Source organism: Paramisgurnus dabryanus, chromosome 22, assembly GCF_030506205.2.
Source record: "Paramisgurnus dabryanus chromosome 22, PD_genome_1.1, whole genome shotgun sequence".
Classification (NCBI taxonomy): Eukaryota; Metazoa; Chordata; class Actinopteri; order Cypriniformes; family Cobitidae; genus Paramisgurnus; species Paramisgurnus dabryanus.
The window spans coordinates 20401816-20422011 of NC_133358.1; the positions used below are offsets into that span (position 1 = coordinate 20401816).

At 36.2% G+C, this 20196-nt stretch overlaps 2 protein-coding genes across 2 annotated transcripts; both read left to right on the forward strand.

The window, feature by feature from the left end:
- Positions 1–799: 799 nt before the first annotated feature.
- Positions 800–2319, forward strand: LOC135740107 (thiosulfate:glutathione sulfurtransferase). The gene is made up of 4 exons (XM_065258150.2): positions 800–1016; positions 1687–1809; positions 1881–2043; positions 2149–2319. The coding sequence occupies exons 1-4, from the start codon at positions 884–886 to the stop codon at positions 2201–2203; spliced, it is 474 nt and encodes a 157-aa protein (XP_065114222.1). The 5' UTR covers positions 800–883; the 3' UTR covers positions 2204–2319.
- Positions 2320–3816: 1497 nt separating this feature from the next.
- drd3 (dopamine receptor D3) lies at positions 3817–19152 on the forward strand. The gene is made up of 8 exons (XM_065259008.2): positions 3817–4114; positions 4886–5182; positions 7572–7684; positions 9265–9401; positions 12158–12351; positions 15207–15278; positions 15633–15990; positions 18248–19152. The coding sequence occupies exons 2-8, from the start codon at positions 4898–4900 to the stop codon at positions 18442–18444; spliced, it is 1356 nt and encodes a 451-aa protein (XP_065115080.1). The 5' UTR covers positions 3817–4114; positions 4886–4897; the 3' UTR covers positions 18445–19152.
- Positions 19153–20196: the final 1044 nt, after the last annotated feature.

A 20196-nucleotide genomic window follows, 5' to 3' on the forward strand; every position in this document is an offset into this window, starting at 1 on the left:
ACATTAAAGAGCCCCAAACGTATTTTTTATTTAGTAATAAAACTTACATAAAAGACTTTGTTTAATATCAAATCTTATTGTAAGTATTGGCGTGACGTCAATTGACGCGTATCCCTGAGGTCGGATAACCAATAATATTATATTTGAGCGCCGTTTCAGACGTTATTTCCTAGTTCGAGGTGGGAAAATCCTAATTCAGAGTTTTATCTGTAATGGAGGATTTGGCAACCTTAATTACACAATGCGACTCGCATCAAAGTAAAAAATGTTGCACTTAAATCTCATAAAACTCTTAAGGCTGGAAATCCTTTCAATTATTCTCATCTAATATATTAAGGTCATTAAAGGTGCTCAAAAAAACATTTGTGGCTGTGGGTCGGACCAGGGCTGTAAAAAAATCTTTGCTGCCTTAAATTTTTTTGATGTGATCAATTTAGATTTACAAGTCATTTCAACTTTCATTTATTTTGACTATTGATGAGTTGTTATAGCTTATAAAATATAGTTGATATATCTTAACTTCATTTTATAAGTTGTAGCAACTCATCTCTTGTAGGCAGCAAATACTTTTTTTACAGTGTAGGGGGCCTCAAAAAAATTAAGACTAAACATGCATTAAACAATAAACTAAAAACAAGATATTTTAGTGTTTATATATTTATTTATTACAGTCCAAGCATAAGACAATTTTAGTCGGTGGAAGTCAAAAAGATTGAGATCAACTGGTGTAGGGTTTTCCTGCAATCCTTCAGGTGCCCTTTACCACCAGAGGGCAGAATAGATAGACTATACCCAGACACCCAGAAAACACTCATTTACAAGTCAGCTTCTCATTCATTTGCACTGTCATTGTGCACGGCTGTGACTCTACTACGATTTAAAGATGATATCCTATCAGGCGTTAAGGCGCGTGTGCCATTTTGCAATTACTAAACCGGTCTATCAAGGCAGAATGATGTCAGCATGTGGACTGAAGACCTCCACTGTCACTCACAGTGACAGACAAACAGATCCAGGTAGAGCTGCAGGTAGACTAGAGATGCCACTTGGGTTTCTCTCATAAAACGTGATGTAGATTGTTTAGAGGTTAGGTATAAACTGCTTTAGATTTTGCTTAATTGCTTTGGATAATTTTTGGGAATCATAACATCTTATTTTACTAAAGTCAACAATGTCAGGTAAAGTTCTTTTTACTATAGGTGCTGGACTTTGTTCAGAAAACAAAGTTCAGTTTCCAATTAATTACCCCTACCTGATAATAAGTGGTAGCTTGGAAACAGAACATCACAATGTGTGACTTCTTTTTTTTTCTTTTCTTTTCTTTCTCTTCTTTATTATTATTAGTAGTAGCAGTAGTATTAATAAGAACAAATATTAGATTTTTCTGTTTAATGATCTAGTAATGAGCAGATTGTTTTGTTTCTTTTGATTCTTCTTTTCACTAACACAAGCCATTCTGCAGCTACTTTTAGAGTTTTTGTGTCATGTGTTTAAAATCAATAATAAAATATTTAAGCACAATACTGTTTTAATGTTATAAAAACATGTTCATATTAATATGTTATTACTAATAGACCTTAATGTAATGTCACATTCAGTTTTAAGTGGTAAGTTTTTTCTTTATGCCTAATATTATACAAAAATTTATACCTAACATAATTATTTCACCGTGAAACTTAATTCTAGCATCAGTTGTGACTTACGGCCAGCTTAAATCTATGCTGGCCAGTCACAGTGTACAACTGTTTGATGTCCGCAATCCAGATGAATACCAGGCAGGCAGGATTCCAGATGCCACCAACATTCCATGTGAGTCTTTATTATAGTAAAATTACATGACGGTTGACAGTGCCAATAAGGATAATATCTGTGTTTTTCAGTGCCACAACTTGAGAACTCACTGAAGCTCTCACCAAAGCAGTTTGAATTGCAGTTTAAGGTCAAAGCCCCCCAAAAGAAAGATGATAACATTGTTTTTCATTGCCGGAGTGGGAAAAGAAGTTTGACGGCTCTTGAAATCGCTCATCGCCTGGGATTTATAAAGTAGGCAACTAAAAACTGTTGCAAAATTATGTACCTAAATAGATCATAAATGGATACAATTAGCAACATATTCCTTTTCTTTTTTTCCTAAATGTTCTTTTCCAGGGCACGGCATTATCCAGGTGGATACATCGATTGGGAAGCAAATGAGAAGAAGTAACAGTACTGACTGAGCTGTTCTTCCTAAATGCAGATGTAATATTGTAATATTGTATATTAATGATGTACATGTAATGACACATGTATAACATTCAAATCTTTTTAAATTCTCATTAAATGTATGTGAACTAAATAAAATGCAGTGCAGTTTATCAGTGTTAGTCCTATAAATACAATAAAAATGCACATGCACATATTGAAATATGTTATATGTAGATATTTCATACCAACCCAGCCGGATAATTGAAGGGATAATTTACCTTAAAATGAAAATTCTGTCATCATTTACTCATCCTCATGTTGTTCGTAACCTGTATGAATTTCTTTGGTCTGATGAACACAACAAAAGAAGATATTTTGAGAAATGATGGTAAACACATAGCAGATAGTGACCATTGACTTCCGTAGTAACAGTATTGTGATAAATGATGAAGAAAATATTTTGCTAAATGAGGAAAAGCACACAGTTGACGGTACCCATTAAATTCCATAATATTTTTTTTATTCCTACTATAAAAGTCAAAGGTCACTCTTAGAATAAACTATCCCTTTAAGTGTATTTTTAGGTTGCCCAGCCACCAACATTTCATTATTACCACAAGGTGGCAGCAAGGCATTTAGGAAATATAGGTCTATGAAAGGCAAATGTTCATGGCCACAGGTGCTAAGATGTTCATGTTTAACCGGTGGCTGTTTTCATGCGCTCGGCTGCACATTGGTAAATAGATGTCAGACCGATACGCATAACAAATCACAGATGGCACAGTTTTCATTTGACTGGAATCAACAGACCATCCTTGCATCATTTTGGGGTCACATTTGTTATTTTACTGTCATTCCTGTAAGGACCGACTGCTATTATTCTGTAACTAGAGCAAATGGTAATCAAGTATCTCGATTAGAGCATTGCGTAAGCAGCTCAAAGGTCATGGCTTCGATCCCTATGAAACACATAGGTACTGATAAAAATGTATAGTTTGAATGCACTGATAATAATGTATAGTTTGAATGCACTTTTGGTCGGATAGAAACGTCTACTAAAGGCGTCAATGTGTATCAATATGGTTCTTCCTATGGAATCATGAAATTTTTCTTGGACTGGGACGTTTTCTTTATTGGATGATGAGGACATATTATAAATATAATCCCTTGGGTCACCTTTACCCAAGCCATAATGCGGTCCGCGCCATTAACTTCTTTGAAAAATAAAAGGTCCAAAAGTACTTTCTTTGCCACGTGGGACCTAAACATGCCCGAGCTGCAGGATTCAGATAATTTGATGTTTTTTCATATGCAAGTGCACGTGAAACATTTCTTGAAACAGTGGTAAATGATGCGATACTTACACTCTTTACGCACTTTCCTCTTTCTGTAGAAATATATTTTGACTCGCTCATTTACGATCCAAACCTTTTGTGTGTCTTGCATCTATCAAACAGGCATTTCTTCAGCAGGGTTTGAGGAGACTGCATGCACCCAGTTCCAAAACCTCAACGGAGCGCGAATGCATTTAGTGTTATGATTTTAGACATTGTACAAATGATATGTTGCTATTCGGCATGACCTAATCAGCTATTGAACTCCAGAGAGGAGAGATGCTTCGTGCGTAAAAGACCTGTTGGAGACGGGTAAAGCGAACCGGGAGAATCAAGCCCTCTGCTGAACCATTTGGGCACTGGCTGCATCAGGTCGTTCAGTGCGTAAAAGCAGAGTGTTGAAGTATGTCTGGAGCTGTGCATTAACAAGTTCACATACGTACGCTGTGCTCACCCCGTGCGCGTTAAAGATGGAGTACCTTTTCTTCCGTAAATGGTGCGCAAAAAGGACGACTGGACACAGAAGTATAATCTCAGAAAAATTGTGGAAAGTTCATTCAGAGGTGGACCTGTTTTTCAGTGGAGAAGCTTAACAGGTAGACACATTGTACTGTAAATCGTGTAATCTTACTGAAAAAGCATCTGCATGAAAATGATAAATAATGCCATAACAGTTTCATTAAATTTTTGCTTTCATATTGCCACTTTTTGGGTGCATTTATTTTATGTTAGGTTTTATTTTTTATATCACCATAAGATATTATATTGCTCATCCAAATTCGTATTCTTCTTTTATATTTATCACGTTGTTTCTTGGTTTCGGGTTTGTTCTCATCTTTCACTATGATCAAGGTGTTGTAAAATCGATTTTAATAAAAAAAAACATCAAATGCTGAAATGATATAAGGGGTTAGAGGATTTTGGACTGACTGAGGGAGACAGTTATGGCAGGTACTTTTTAAGATACATTGTTTTCTTTTAATTGCTGGAGTCAATAAAGAACTATTTCAATGTAGTGCTATCTGATATCAGCAGAGCTTTTCATATAACACAATATTAAGTGCTCACAAATCATATCTTATTATTTATACAAAGACAGCACAAAGGTGCATCTAAAGCAGCATGAGTGCATTTACATTTAATGACCCAAAAATGTCTATTGTTTAGAGATTAAATCATATTTATGCATAATAAAATACTGGATTTAAGGTGGATCAGAGTTGATATATTTTAATATTTATGCAGCGATGTGTGTACAAAATACACAACATTTAGAGTTGGCACAGGTCTTGCTCAGAGCAGCCTTAACTTAAACACATCGTAAGGTGTTTTTGATATCCGAATTAACAACTGTTCTCTCTTCCCAGATCTTCAACACAATGGCATTGTTTAACAGCACTGAGTGGCTCTGGAATAACTCCATTGACCATTCTGTTATCCTGGGAAACTCAAGTTTGACACCGCAGATCGAAGCGAAGAGGAATTACTATGCAATGTTCTACTCCCTACTTATTCTGGCTATTGTGTTTGGCAACGTTCTAGTGTGCATTGCTGTGGTTCGAGAGCGGACTCTTCAAACCACCACCAACTACCTGGTGGTTAGTTTGGCAGTAGCTGATCTCCTGGTTGCCTCACTGGTCATGCCCTGGGTTGTCTATTTAGAAGTGAGTATACAAAAACCTGCTATGAATGTTTTGAATATGGAGTCTATTTAAAAATTATAATTATAAACAATTGGGGAACGTTCAGTGATTCGTGGGTCAGATTTGGTTAATGTTATGTCACAGCAGCCCTTTCTGTTTTGTCACAAGCACACTATTTCTCAAGGGAACTCACAAAGCCTTCTATAATCCACTGTACTGTAATCCATTAAGTGCACTTTCTTCTATCAATAGATGATTACTTAACATTGACACAAGAAAAGCAAGACCTATACCAACAGCTTTTTTAAAAATCAATATTATTGGAAAGCTTATAGATTAGAGATCATACAGTATAAGGACAAGCCAAATAATTTGATAACCAAGTCTCTCACATGATAATATTGCTTGGGTTTATCAAATCATGCTTTATTGCAGTGTAAATGCTGTCGTACCCACTAGTCTTAGTCAACTACATTTCGTTTTCAATCAATGACCAACTTCAATAGTCATTTTTTAAAAGCTATATCATTAATAAATCGTGCTGATCTAATTTTTTACTGTCAGCTGTGGTTGTAAGTGGATTGGCTGTTCATTCATTCATTCAGCCACACATCTCATGAATGCCTGAAGTTGGAGGCATTGTGTTACTTTTGATTAATAACAGCACTGGGGAGAAGAAGATACTGTATGTCTTTCGTGAAGCAATGCACCTAGCAGTCAGGTTCTGGAGCGTGTAATGCTTTCATCTTTGCCTGTGCCTTATTAACTTCCTATTCACTGATGGCTGTTATCTGCTTGGCCTCCTGAGAGACAGACCGAGGGTCTGTTTGCCCGTGAAACACTTATTATTTGCAAAGGGGGCAAGGCGGATAAAAGCTGTGAGTTCTGAAGAGTTTCTCCTCTTTGCAATGGTACGAAAAAACTCATTCACTGAGGCACTGTGGCGAGAAATGAAAATAAGCCGACCGGATTCATTTAAATGGATTTGATTTGTGTCCTTTCTGTTATTTATTTTTCATTAGTTCAAACTGTGGTTAAGCAGGGGAAAAAGCAAATATACATAGTGATTGTGGCTCTTAAAGTGATAGTTCACCCAAAAATGAAAATACACTCATCTAAAGGATTATTAGGAACGCCATACTAATACTGTGTTTGACCCCATTTTGCCTTCAGAACTTCCTTAATTCTATATGGCATTGATTCAACAAGGTGCTGAAAGCATTCTTTAGAAATGTTGGCCCATTTTGGTAGGATAGCATCTTGTAGTTGATGGAGATTTGTGGGATGCATGGGCACGAAGATCCCATTCCACCACCTCTCAAAGATGCTCTATTGGGTTGAGATCTGGTGACTGTGGGGGCCATTTTAGTACAGTGATCTCATTGTCATGTTCAAAAAACCAATTTAAAAATGATTCGAGCTTTGTTACATGGTGCATTATCCTGCTGGAAGTAGCCATTAGAGGATGGGTATATGGTGGTCATAAAAGGATATGCATGGTCAGAAACAATGCTCAGGTAGGTTGTGGCATTTAAATGATGCCCAATTGGCACTAAGGGGCCTAAAGTGTGGCAAGAAAACATCCGCCACACCATTACACCACCACCACCTGCCAGCACAGTGGTAACAAGGCATGATGGATCCATGTTCTCATTCTGTTAACTCCAAATTCTGACTCTACCATCTGAATGTCTCAACAGAAATCGAGACTCATCAGACCAGGCAACATTTTTCCAGTCTTCAACTGTCCAATTTTGATGAGCTTGTGCAAATTGTAACCTATTTTTCCAATTTGTAGTGGAGATGAGTGGTACCCGGTGGGGTCTTCTGCTGTTGTAGCCCATCCGCCTCAAGGTTGTGCGTGTTGTGGCTTCACAAATGCTTTGCTGCATACCTCAGTTGTAACGAGTGGTTATTTCAGTCAAAGTTGCTCTTCTATCAGCTTGAATCAGTCGGCCCATTCTCCTCTGACCTCTAGCATCAACAAGGCATTTTCGTCCACAGGACTGCCGCATACTGGATGTTTTTCCCTTTTAACACCGTTCTTTGTAAACCATAGAAATGGTTGTGCGTGAAAATCCCAGAAACTGAGCAGATTGTGAAATACTCAGACCGGCCCATCTCAAAATTGCTTAAATCACCTTTCTTTCCCATTCTGACATTCAGTTTGGAGTTCAGGAGATTGTCTTGACCAGGACCACACCCCTAAATGCTTTGAAGCAACTGCCATGTGATTGGTTGATTAGATAATTGCATTAATGAGAAATTGAACAGATGTTCCTAATATTCCTTTAGGTGAGTGTATGTCATCATTTACTCACACTTATGTTGTTACAAACTTGTACACATTTCTTTGAATTTTCATTTTTGGGTGAACTATCACATTAATGACATTGGTTTATCTGTGCAGGTGGTGGGCGGAGCCTGGCTCTTCAGTCGCTTGTACTGTAATGTGTTTGTAACCCTGGATGTGATGATGTGCACTGCCAGTATACTCAACCTGTGTGCCATTAGCATTGACAGGTAGGGAGTTTTTGCATTTGTTTTTAGTGTAAAAAAAATCACTTTTCCCATCTTATTATTCGGAGACAACTGTAAACAAGCCATGTGTGGGATGATTCCCGAAAAGTGTAAACACAGTGACAGGTGCATCACTAACACCCTTATACATAAACCAGAAAGGGGTCGTTTTCATTTTGGTTGCATGGCATGAGTGTGAAAACATAAAAGTCGATTTTTAATTAATGCTGAGGTGGGGGGTGCAAGAGTTTACATGATGGGTTAAATGACAGAGCTGAGAGAAAATTATTGGGTTTGAAGACAAAAACGAAGCAAAAATCTATAAGAGAGAAAATGGATTAAGTCAGTCAAGAGAAAGAAACATATTAAGTTTGATGATTATGCCTAGGTTATGCTTCTGGTCTGGTTTATTCCATCTTTCTTCTCTGAACTAAATGTTATTCGGTGTTTGATAGAAAAACCAATCATGCGGAGCAAGAGCTGATACAATTGTGTCACCATGATGGGGTCAAAAATTATTAATCTTCCATACAGACAAACTCTTTTTTACACATGATCACATGTTTCTGACATGCACGAGGTTTATTCATTTTTAATCAAATATTTTCTTTGTAGCAATACACTTTGAAAGGGCATTCATATTGAAAGTTTACCGTTTACTTTTTTAATCAAAATATGTGATATACACAAATCTACTTGATGGTTAATTTGACTTTTCTCAAAATGTGCCATTTAATTACATTCCAGCAAGCAATGCCCGTCATTTCAACGCCTATAGTAACTACAGACCTGATATAGTACGTTTTTATGAGTAACCCAATTTCCAGCCAAAATAAACTTGAATTTGGTTACATGACTTTTTTGCCAAATAACTTGCGAGATGTATGATATTCCATCATATAAGCAAAGTCAACAGTGCTTACAAGGTGTTTGGTTTAATTTATTTATTTTATTTCATTTATTTTTTGATTAGTTAGATGTTTATTAAAGTGGCAGTGTGTAAATTTTAGCTGCATCTAGTGGTGAAGTGCAGGTGAATTGCAACCAATGGCTTAGTCCACTGCTTACTCCTCATTACCCCACATAGAGAAGCTATGGTAGCCCAGTTTGTCCATTTAGGGTTTCTGTAAAAAACATGGCGGCACATAATGGCGACTTCCATGTAAGGGGGCCCCCGGTACATGTAGATAAAAACGTCTCATACTAAGGTAATAAACATATAACGGTTCATTATGAAAGGTCATAAAAATGACACACTGCACCTTTAAATTTTTTCTGAACGCCCAAATTTTGCCTTATTTATGCCTAGACGTCTTTTAAACGCAAAATTGCTTGCCGGCTTGTTTTCAACCCAGCATTGGGTCATAAAGGGTCAAGCCCAGCCTTTGGGTTAAATTAATCCCAGAAAATGTTTATATTTCGCTTTTTGGGTTAAAACAACCCAGCATAGGTTACATTTTAACTCAACAGGCTGGGTTCGCCCCTTTTTGACTCAATGCTGGGTTGAAAATAACTCAGCATTTTTAAAGGGTTTTCCTTTCTTTACTGGTACTGCTCTGAGATTGACTCTTTGAACTGTGAAGGTACACAGCCGTGGTGATGCCTGTGTTGTACAACACCACCCACAGCTCCCGAAAACGAGTTTCGGTCATGATTGCTACAGTTTGGGTCCTCGCCTTCGCAGTATCCTGTCCCCTATTGTTTGGATTCAACACTACAGGTGAGCTGACAGACTTACAGCTGTTCTTCTAGATCCGTGGTTATAAACCCAAAATACAATCTGAATAAATAATTATGTTGTATATGTTATAATTTGAATAATTTAAGGGGTTTATTTTGTTTTTGTGTACATTTATCTGAAGAAAATCCAATGGGAAACCAATGCTCTAGTTTCTCACGCGGTCTGAAATCATTGCTTTCTGCTCAAGCATTGCTGAAGTGAACAGTAAATAAGTGACACATTTAATTAAGAGATGTGTTAGAAACACAGAGCCCTACAATTTTTTTTAACTGTAATTTCATATCAGCATTTTAATCAGATGATAATAAATATATTAGCAGAAGGAATTAACCATCCATTTAATTTAAGTACTCAGAGTAAAATATAATTAATGTCAGCTCTCTCATACACGAAAGCCTTTTATATATGCGTGAGATTCATTCTGCCTTGCATGGCTCTGTGTGCTGGAGATGGGGGAGAAGGACTTTGAGGATCTAATTATGTCTGCACAGAAACAATTCTGTATGTCACAGATTACTGCTGATAAGAGTATTGATTATGATTTCAACACAGCCGGCGGCATTGCATACATTCACATGATTTATTACCTTGTCTGTGTAGTGTCTTCTGTGCACACATTTGGGATTTACAATCTTAACATATGATGCACAGTGGGATTTTTATAGTTAGTTTTGTTGTGGTAAACCAAAAATCATTAAAATGTTTTAAATCAGATGCAAAGGTAGGCTACTCTGCAACAAATGTGAATTATATCCCTTACTAAAACTAAACACTATATATTTTATTATAAAAGTTTTTTTAAGAGGGTCCTAATATGTACCATTTCGGTACAGATATGTACCTTTGAGGTACCAATATGCATCTTTTAGGCACAAAAGTGTACTTTTTGAAAAGGCACCACCCCAGTGACAACTTTTACACCCATACTGATAAAATGAGAACTTTATAATGCATAGATTTTTTTTATAAAACCGTCTGTCAAATGCATAAATGTATAATTGTAATGTAATTTAATGTAAATTATTAAACTAGAGTTGGCATAACAATGGTTAATTTTAGAAACCATAATTTAACAGTAGCAATGTTATTTGTATTATTTGTAGTAAAACCATGGTTAATTTTGTAAAGAATTATAATAATATAGCAAAATAATTTTTACAGTAATTTTACAGTTGATCTACTTAATTACAAGTTAATTATGGGAACACTTTGTTTAACAATAAACAATATAATTTATTAATCTTAGTTCATGTTATTTTCATCATTTACTTATACATTTTTAAAATTAAAAGTTGTTACTGTTAACATTAATGCACAATTAACTATAAACTATGGAAGCCGAGAAAGGCCATGGACTTTTTTTTTTTAAGCACTGTTATCTTGTGATAAAAACTTATTAATTAGTTATCTCGATATAACAAAGTTTGTTTTCTCGAGATAACGAAATAATGAATTCGTTATTACCACTGATCTATATAAATGACTGGATTGCGCATGACGTCACACTTGTGAAGCCACCGCGCCGCCATGTTGGTATACCCAAACGTTCTATTAAATCAATGGATGTTATCAGATTTTAATGATAAAACATCACTTTACTCGTCTTCGTTTTTATATGTGAAGTTACCCTGTACATTATTACAACACAAACGTCCAAAGCATGTAAATAGTTATTTACTGAAAGTTGTACATTTTGCGTTTTAATCAGTTATTTCTTTATTACAGTATCAGATCAGCAGACAGACCGCAGCATATTTAGTATTAATGACAATAAACGTGCTCATTCTGAAATCTAAATACATAATCATGTTTTGTACCGTATGTGCATGCAATAATTTGCTAGTTTTGTAATTATGTTATCTAAACTTTCAAGTAACCTAAACTTATTTAGAGAAATAACGCTGATCGTCACCGTGTAGCTGAATGTCAAAAAAAAACTTTATTTATACCCGTGTCATTAACAAATGCAGCAGACACACTCACCTTAACGTTTTTTTATAAATCCATTGTCCTGCCCGTTTAAAACATAAACATTGCAAATAACACCAGAATTAACAAATAATTACGTACACATATCTTAAAAATTAACCTTGTGTAACTGATACGCTGTAAAGGGGGTAAATTTTGATCATGATTTTGAATGGAAGTCAATGACGCTCTCTGCCGGTTGGGTATACCAAGATGGCGGCTCGAACTCTGCGCTGGCTTCACCTCACGCAGTTACGTCAAGTGTTCTATGCGCAATCCAGTCATTTATATAGATCAGTGGTTATAACGACAAAACAAATATTGTTTTATTGAGATAATGAATTAATTTTTTCATTATAACTAAATAATTAATTTGTTTTCTCGAGAAAACAAACTTGTTATGTCAAAAAAGTTAAATAATTAAATCGTTATCTTGAAAAAACAAACTTTGTTATATCGAGATAACGAATGAATAAGTCGTTATCACAAGATAACAGTGCTTAAAAAAATAAAAGTCCATGATAAAAGCCTTTCTCGGCTTCCGTAAACAATTGTATTGGCATTAACATAAATTTTTCATTTAAAAAAATGCCAAAACAATTATATTGCTCATTTTTAACTATGCATTTATTTATGTTAACAATAACAAATACAACCTTATTAAAGTGTTACCTTATGACATAACAACATTGAATCTGAATGAATGAATGTGTTTGAGCTACAGTAATCCCATGTACATTCTTCTGCTTCATGTTTCCACATTGCAGATGATCCTTCAGTGTGCTCAATTTCAAATCCCGATTTCGTTATCTACTCCTCCGTGGTTTCATTTTACCTGCCTTTCATGGTGACCCTTTTGGTATACGTGCGGATCTACATCTTCCTTAGAAGGAGAAGGAAGCGAATTACTTTCCGTCAAGGAAGCGGCAAAGTTCAGCCAGCCTCAGTGTCACCACTTGCGGTAATACTGTCGCATTTCACAAACCATCAGAGGAACACATTCCCACATAATCTCTTCAAACTGTTTGGGATTAGGGGATCACTCTCAACTCTCACAGTAAGCTACTTTAAATGCACATAATCCACCTATAACAGTGTATGATGGCTAAAGGTATTTAAAGTATCTATTACAGATATGGATAAGAAAAAACATCTAAGCCTCAAGATCATTAAGGTGCTCTCTTGGATTGAAAACAACATTTGAGTACAGTATTACATTTCATATGAATTCAAAGAAGCATTAAATCCAACCTCCCTTTGTTGGAAAACATTACTCGGTTGGTTTATTTATTGAAACAACATTCCCTAAAACAAGATCGTTGGCTTCATTTAAAAGTGAGGTGCACAGGAAGATCTTTGGAAAAGCACCAGCAAAGCCATTTTGCTTTGCGCCTTAGGAATTTTATTGCAATATTTAGTTCCAGCTAATAGGAGCAAAATTTGATATGGTGAAAGAGATTAAGGGGCTTCCCTGAATATTTTTGCCTGCTAAAAAGACTGCTTTGCTTTTTTAAATCATATCAAATTTTAATAGTCAATGAGACTTGATGTTGCAAATGATATTTGAAACATACTCACATTGTAAAAAAGTTTTTTTTTTTCAACTTTTAAAAATAAATGATCTGGTTGTCTTTTGAGTTAATTCACTTTAAAAAAATTGTTAACTCAAAAGGTTGTTCAAAAGTTTCTCAAAAAGTTCCAGTTGTCTGACTGTTCAGATTCCAAATGAAGCATAATTAAACAATTAGATAAACAATTATTTACAAAATATGTTTTTTGTATTTTATTTGTCTCAGGTTGGTCTGGAAGAACAACCTGTAACAATAAAATATAAAAAAGTTTATGTCGTTTTGTAAATAATTGTTAAAGGATTAGTCAATTTTCTAAAAAAAAAAGCAGATAATTTACTCACCACCATGTCATCCAAAATGTTGATGTCTTTCTTTGTTCAGTCGAGAAGAATTTTTTTTTTTTGAGGAAAACATTCCAGGATTTTTCTCATTTTAATGGACTTTAATAGAACCCAACACTTAATAGTTAACTCAACACTTAACAGTTTTTTTCAACGGAGTTTCAAAGGATTATATAATTATCCCAAACGAGGCATAAGGGTCTTATCTAGCGAAACGATTGTCATTTTTGACAAGAAAAATAAAAAATATGCACTTTTAAACCACAACTTCTCGTCTATCTCCGGTCCTGAAAAGCGCCAGCGAGACCTCACGTATTTGCAAAATGACATCAAAAGGTCACAGAGGACGAACGCGAAACTACGCCCCAGTGTTTACAAGTGTGGAGAAAGAGGATCGTTCCGACGTTCTTGTATGTCAACTGATACTAATTAATGTCTTTGTGTCAGTTTATTGGTTAAAATGGTCCACAAATGTGCGTTTCATATATGTAACACGTGACCTCTCTACATCACTACGCAATTACGTGAGGTTGCGCTGGCGCGTCACAGTATCGGAGATAGACGAGAAGTTGTGGTTTAAAGGTGCATATTTTTTTCTTGTCAAAAATGACAATCGTTTCGCTAGATAAGACCCTTATGCCTCGTTTGAGATCGATTAGATTTCTTTGAAACTCCGTTGAAAAAACCGTTAAGTGTTGAGTTAAGTATTAAGTGTTGGGTTCCATTAAAGTCCATTAAAATGAGAAAAATGCAATGCAATGTTTTCCTCAAAAAACATAATTTCTTCTCGACTGAACAAAGAAAGACATCAACATTTTGGATGACATGGTGGTGAGTAAATTATCTGGATTTTTTTTAAGAAAATGGACTATTCCTTTAAATTAAAATTCTAAATTATGTAGACAGACATTAGCTTCTCAGCAATCACAAAAGTTAAAGATTTCAATATGAAGTAATTTCATTATATTCTTTAAGAATCAAACTACTTTATGTGGATATATGCTATTCACATTATTTTAAAGCTTTGTGTTCTTACTGTTTGTCAACAATTGTCTCATTTTTTTCTAGTTTATTGTTTCGCCACATTTGAGACAAAGTCAATAGTTAAATGAAACATTAATGAGAATACCATTAGGCCTACATAAAGTCAATATGAAGCTACATGCTTTTCAGAATACATATAGTTTCAAAGCCATCTGAGCAATACAGTTTTGATGAATAATGTAGTTGTTAAAATGTATGTGTGCTGCAAACACAAAAGAGAAAAAGTAACATTGTCCAAATAGTTTCAGGGTTTTTAATAGCTTAGTCTTAAATGCCAATAGAGAACAATGGTACATGGAATAAATGCCCCAAAGGCATAATAAAGGATGAAGATAGTGTCTCGGCAGATTATCATTTAATCAGATTAATTAAAATATAACACTTTAATAAAGTTTAATTTTTTGACATTGGTTAATTAAGTAAACAATAAGCTAACAATGAACACAATTTTACTAATTATACTAAGCCATCCATCAATTCTTAACTGCTAATGTAGCTTATTGCTAATTTATATAAATGTTTTTATTCATATAAATGTTTTTATTTTCATAAAAAATGCATTAGTGTAGAAATGTACATTAACCAAGATTAAAAATGCTGTAAATGTATTTTCCATTGTTATTTACTATTAATGAGTTCATTCTTATTGAAAAAAGTGTTATCAGTAAAAATTCACCATGGTTAGTTGATCCATTCGAGTCTAGTTAAGTTTCGGTAAAAACAACACAGCTCATTATTTGCACGAGGCAATCATTTCCCCCTGGCTTTTGCATTGAAAAATCGGCACACTATTTCTGCTCCCCTAATTTATTTACTCTCTTTTTGTTTCCACCCACTGACTCTTTAACATCTCTCCACAGGAGACATGTTTACAAGACATCGCTCATAAAGAAAAAAGAGATCTGTCCCCCATCAAGATCAATGTGATAAATGTGCGTATACCATTGTGTCCTTGAACATGTTTACCGAAATGTGACTGCTCTAAACTCTGCAAACAAATCTAAAAATGTTTTAGATTGCTGGCAGCCTTTTCCCATCTTTTTTTAGCATGGCAAGTGCATTTTTCTTTCCATGCCTCAATAAGTAAAAGCTATATGAGCTGGAACTTTGTGGATCTGACAAACAGCTCCAAACATGGTCTGACTGATGCTTTGAAACAGAAAAGCAGCAAGTTCATACCTTCTTGTTTTTATTAAATAGAACAGACATATTTGGAGGAATAAAAATATTCCACACAACTTGTAGTTTTACAGTTACTCTTACATTTTATGTCTCTGTCTCTTTAGGAAAGCACAGAGCAGGCTCTTCACCCCCAACTCTTTACCAAGTGCCCGTGGCGCAAACGACCTCAAACCGCCCCTTCCGATAACTCACCGCTGCCCCCTGTGGTCACGCTGAACTACTGCAGCATCAGCCAAGCATCTTTCGCTCAGACTGATCAAGATGCAAACCGTGAGGAAGTTGGTGAAGGGGAGCAGGTGACAATTAAGAGCTGCGAGGTGAAAAAGTTGTCAAATGGAGCCACACACACCACCCTGTATCCACCGCGGCCCCCTCATGTCATGGTGTGCCCCAGTCAGATGCGCTGTAGGAGTATGCATGCCAAGGAAAAGAAAGCCACACAGATGCTGGCCATCGTTTTAGGTGAGAAGCTCTACCAGACTGATTGCATGGGTATTCATGGATATATGAAACGTGACACATTATGTATCATTTTAACACATTAAGGGCCAGATTTACTAAACGGGGCAAATTAGCGTGAGAGTTCAATTCCAAAAAAAACACTGATGGGAGTGGTAATATCTGTAGGTTATTAACAAAAAGGCACAACAGGTGATTTACATAATGACCAACACAATCTACTAAGAGCAGCGCAAATTAGTTCAGGGTCGCAAATAAGCAGAGCTCATGAGTTGCACGTGATCTACTTAACTAGTTCACCACCACTTTGATTTTACGCAGCAGACGAAAATATCTTTCAATAGCAAGGGACTATTTTCGCGCAGTGCATAATATCACTACGCCTGCTGCAGCCATGTTACAGCAGCAAAATCATTGATTTTTACGCCAGAATGAGAGTATAGTTCCTAGCCATATCTGCTTAGAAAAATGCAACTTTTAATTTTCTGTTGGTCTTAGTACACGATGTAACTACAGAAGAGTCAAGTTTTAAATTGGAAAAATATCAAAACTCTTTGGTTAGTTTTTAGCACGATGCTAATGGTCTAATCAGATTCAATGGATTATGCTAAGCTATGCCAACAGTGCTAGCGCCAGACCCAGAGATCAGCTGAATGGATTCCTAAACGGTAAATATCAAATGTTTAACTCTAGGGGAGCTGGAAAATGATCACAGTGTCAAAAAAGTGGAGTGTCCCTTTAAAGTCGCCATGAAACCGTTGGGTTGGGTTGCTAATTGCTAATCGCTGGAATCTTTTCCCAGACCCCACCCACCTGCAATACCATATGACCAGAAGTAAAGAGAGATTGTTTTGAGGAGGGGAGTTTTGCGTTTTTGATTAAAGATTATGAGGTCACATGAATAAAAAAGCAAGGAAGTTCACAGATAAGTGTAAAAAAAAATACCACAATATTACAAAACAAATGACAGTTTTTCATTTCAATTTCATTGCGACTTTAAATCTGACCTGACACGTCAACTTAAAAATAATTTTAAGTTTTGTCAGACTGTAAAAAAGTTATTTTAACTTTTTAAAACAGTAACCCTAAATATTGAGTTGATTTAAAAATAGTCAAAAATAGTTGCCTCAAAAAAAGAAAAAAAAAGTCTGTAAAAATTGTGTGTCAAGTAATATTTCTGAGCTGAAATAAACTTTTTAAGGCAATCAGGAAAATTACTTTTTTAAGAACCTAATATTTACAGTGTACTGTCATGAATCAATCTCACGTACGAAGAAAGTTGCAAAACTGATTGTTTATGTACATGCTCAATGTTCATTTTTAACTAAAGTTGTTACGAATCGCAGCTTTAAGCCCAACAAACAAGACTGTATTGGTTTAGCTATGCTGTTTTTCCCTCAAGTAATAAATTTGACTTATTATTTTTAAAGGCAAATTCACTCTGGTCCATCAACAACCAACCACAACATTCTAAAGTCTAATTTTCTTTGACCCAACAGACTCCAACAGACGCATTTGTTGTGTAAATTGGCCTTAAGTGTTCATCTTAATGAATGCCACTGTGCTATTTTCCAATTCACGTCATCTTAGTTTCTCATTTGACGTATTGAACGTGGGTGTCAGAGCAACTCTTTGAAGCTCGGTCTGTGGCTGGCATGTGCCACCGTTTGTCAGATGCCAACATACACCACATGGGGAATACTGAAGATGCTTAATGCTAGTAGCTGCATATAACACCTGCAGAGACCACTCATTTGTGTGATACAACAATCAATTAGACTTAATTAGCATTGACTACCTGATAGTAAGTCAGTGTTATGTAGATTGAGTATATATATATGACATTGATGATAATCTGATATGTCTGCTTAAATGAACAGGAAATGAAATCAGACTCGTGGAGTCAGATGGAGTAAATGTCTCAGCTGCCTCAGTTCAAAATCAATTGGTCAGGGTTGTCACATGACCGTTTGTCATGTACAGAAACCTCTCTTAAAGCTGCCTGTGATCAAAAATTGCATCACAGCCACTTTTGAATGCTTCCCTATAAGATGTTCTTTAGCTATACATAGAAATAAAGAATTGGGTTAGCAACACAAGTCATGGGTTCAATTCCTGGGGACACACATATTGATAAAAGAAATGTGTGGTTTGAATGCACACTAAATCGTCTCCCAACTGCAATCTCCCAATGATTAAATAGCCAAATTCAATATTATGTGACTGCATGCCCCCTCTTACTGTTTCTGTGTTTTTTCAGGGATCTTTCTTATTTGCTGGTTTCCATTCTTTGTGACCCACATCCTAAATACTCACTGCAGGGTGTGTCATGTTCCACCGGAGCTCTACAGCGCCTTCACCTGGCTCGGCTATGTCAACAGTGCACTCAATCCTGTCATCTACACCACCTTCAACATTGAGTTCAGACGAGCCTTCATTAAAATCCTGAGCTGCTAAATCACTCGCATATGATGCCCAGTGGACTCCAGATGGCTACCAGACATCTTGGGATCTTTTTTGTGCAACAAAATTGGAGAGTGTGAATGTGTTCAAGGTGACTTTACATTCACATTTGGTGGAATTGTTCCTGGTTGTCTGTAATGGGGAATAGATTTCAGATGAGATTGTTTGGTTTATTTTGAAAGAATGGACTGGTGTGAATACCAAACAACAGGTATTTGGATTAAGCCACATTCTGTTTTGGATGTAGCTACTTATTCACTTTCTACAACAAACCCAGAAATGTCCTCTGGAGGTTTTTCTTCATCTCAGCATCTTCTTGATATTCTGAGGTCATCATGTGTTTGCATGTGTCACCTCCAAATTGAGGAAAAGTGAGGTTTGCTGGAACCTCCTATGACAATTTATATGTCTGTAAAGGCGAGTCACTTGACAAAAGGACCATAAAGCCGGTGAACGTGAAGTAAAAGATCTAAGATTGTGACTTTAATGGCTTTTCCCTCCAAAGCTATGAATTGTGATCTGAAAATAAGATGCAGACAGGTTTGTAACAGATGTAAATGGTGTTGTAAATTAAAGCATTACATCAATAAACCCTGTCATCTAAAGCATATAAACATATAAAGAGTTCAGATGCAAGACCCTCCAAGTGTCTTTGACATGTAATGTTTAGAATTCTGTAATTTGTAATTGAAATGCTTATTTTCACAAATGTCACTTTACTCACACTCACCTAAAGAATTATTAGGAACACCTGTTCAATTTCTCATTAATGCAATTATCTAATCAACCAATCAAATGGCAGTTGCTTCAATGCATTTAGGGGTGTGGTCCTGGTCAAGACAATCTCCTGAACTCTAAACCGAATGTCAGAATGGAAAAGAAAGGTGATTTAAGCAATTTTGGTTGTTGGTGCCAGATGGGCTGGTCTGAGTATTTCACAATCTGCTCAGTTACTGGGATTTTCACGCACAACCAAAAAGAATGATGTGAAAAGGGGAAAACATCCAGTATGTGGCCGTCCTGTGGGCTAAAATCCCCAACTTTGACTGAAATAACCACTCGTTACAACCGAGGTATGCAGCAAAGCATTTGTGAAGCCACAACACACACAGCCTAGAGGCGGATGGGCTAAAACAGCAGAAGACCCCACCGGGTACCACTCATCTCCACTACAAATAGGAAAAAGAGGCTAGAATTTGCACAAGCTCACCAAAATTGGACAGTTGAAGCTTGGAAAAATGTCGCCTGGTCGGATGAGTCTTGATTTCTGTTGAGACATTCAGATGGTAGAGTCAGAATTTGGCGTAAACAGAATGAGAACATGGATCCATCATGCCTCGTAATGGTGTTGGGGATGTTTTCTTGGCACACGTTAGGCCCCTTAGTGCAAATTGGGCATCGTTTAAATGTCACGGCCTACCTGAGCATTGTTTCTGACCATGTCCTTCCCTTTATGACCACCATGTACTCATCCTCTGATGGCTACTTCCAGCAGGATAATGCACCATATCACAAAGCTCGAATCATTTCAAATTGGTTTCTTGAACATGACAATGAGTTCACTGTAGTAAAATGGCCCCCACAGTCACCAGAACTCAACCCAATAGAGCATCTTTTTGATGTGGTGGAACCCTGGATGTGCATCCCTCAATTGCAAGATGCTATCATATCAATATGGGCCAACATTTCTAAAGAATGCTTTCAGCACCATGTTGAATCAATGCCACGTAGAATTAAGGCAGTTCT

What these genes read in the sequence shown, in the direction of transcription:
- LOC135740107 (XM_065258150.2), top strand. Translation starts at nt 884, where the DNA reads ATGATATCCTATCAGGCGTTAAGGCGCGTGTGCCATTTTGCAATTACT. An exon ending in AGATGCCACCAACATTCCAT is followed by an intron (nt 1,810 to 1,880) that starts GTGAGTCTTTAT and finishes TGTGTTTTTCAG; the next exon opens with TGCCACAACTTGAGAACTCA. An exon ending in CATCGCCTGGGATTTATAAA is followed by an intron (nt 2,044 to 2,148) that starts GTAGGCAACTAA and finishes GTTCTTTTCCAG; the next exon opens with GGCACGGCATTATCCAGGTG.
- drd3 (XM_065259008.2), top strand. Translation starts at nt 4,898, where the DNA reads ATGGCATTGTTTAACAGCACTGAGTGGCTCTGGAATAACTCCATTGAC. An exon ending in CCTGGGTTGTCTATTTAGAA is followed by an intron (nt 5,183 to 7,571) that starts GTGAGTATACAA and finishes TTATCTGTGCAG; the next exon opens with GTGGTGGGCGGAGCCTGGCT. An exon ending in GATGCTGGCCATCGTTTTAG is followed by an intron (nt 15,991 to 18,247) that starts GTGAGAAGCTCT and finishes GTGTTTTTTCAG; the next exon opens with GGATCTTTCTTATTTGCTGG.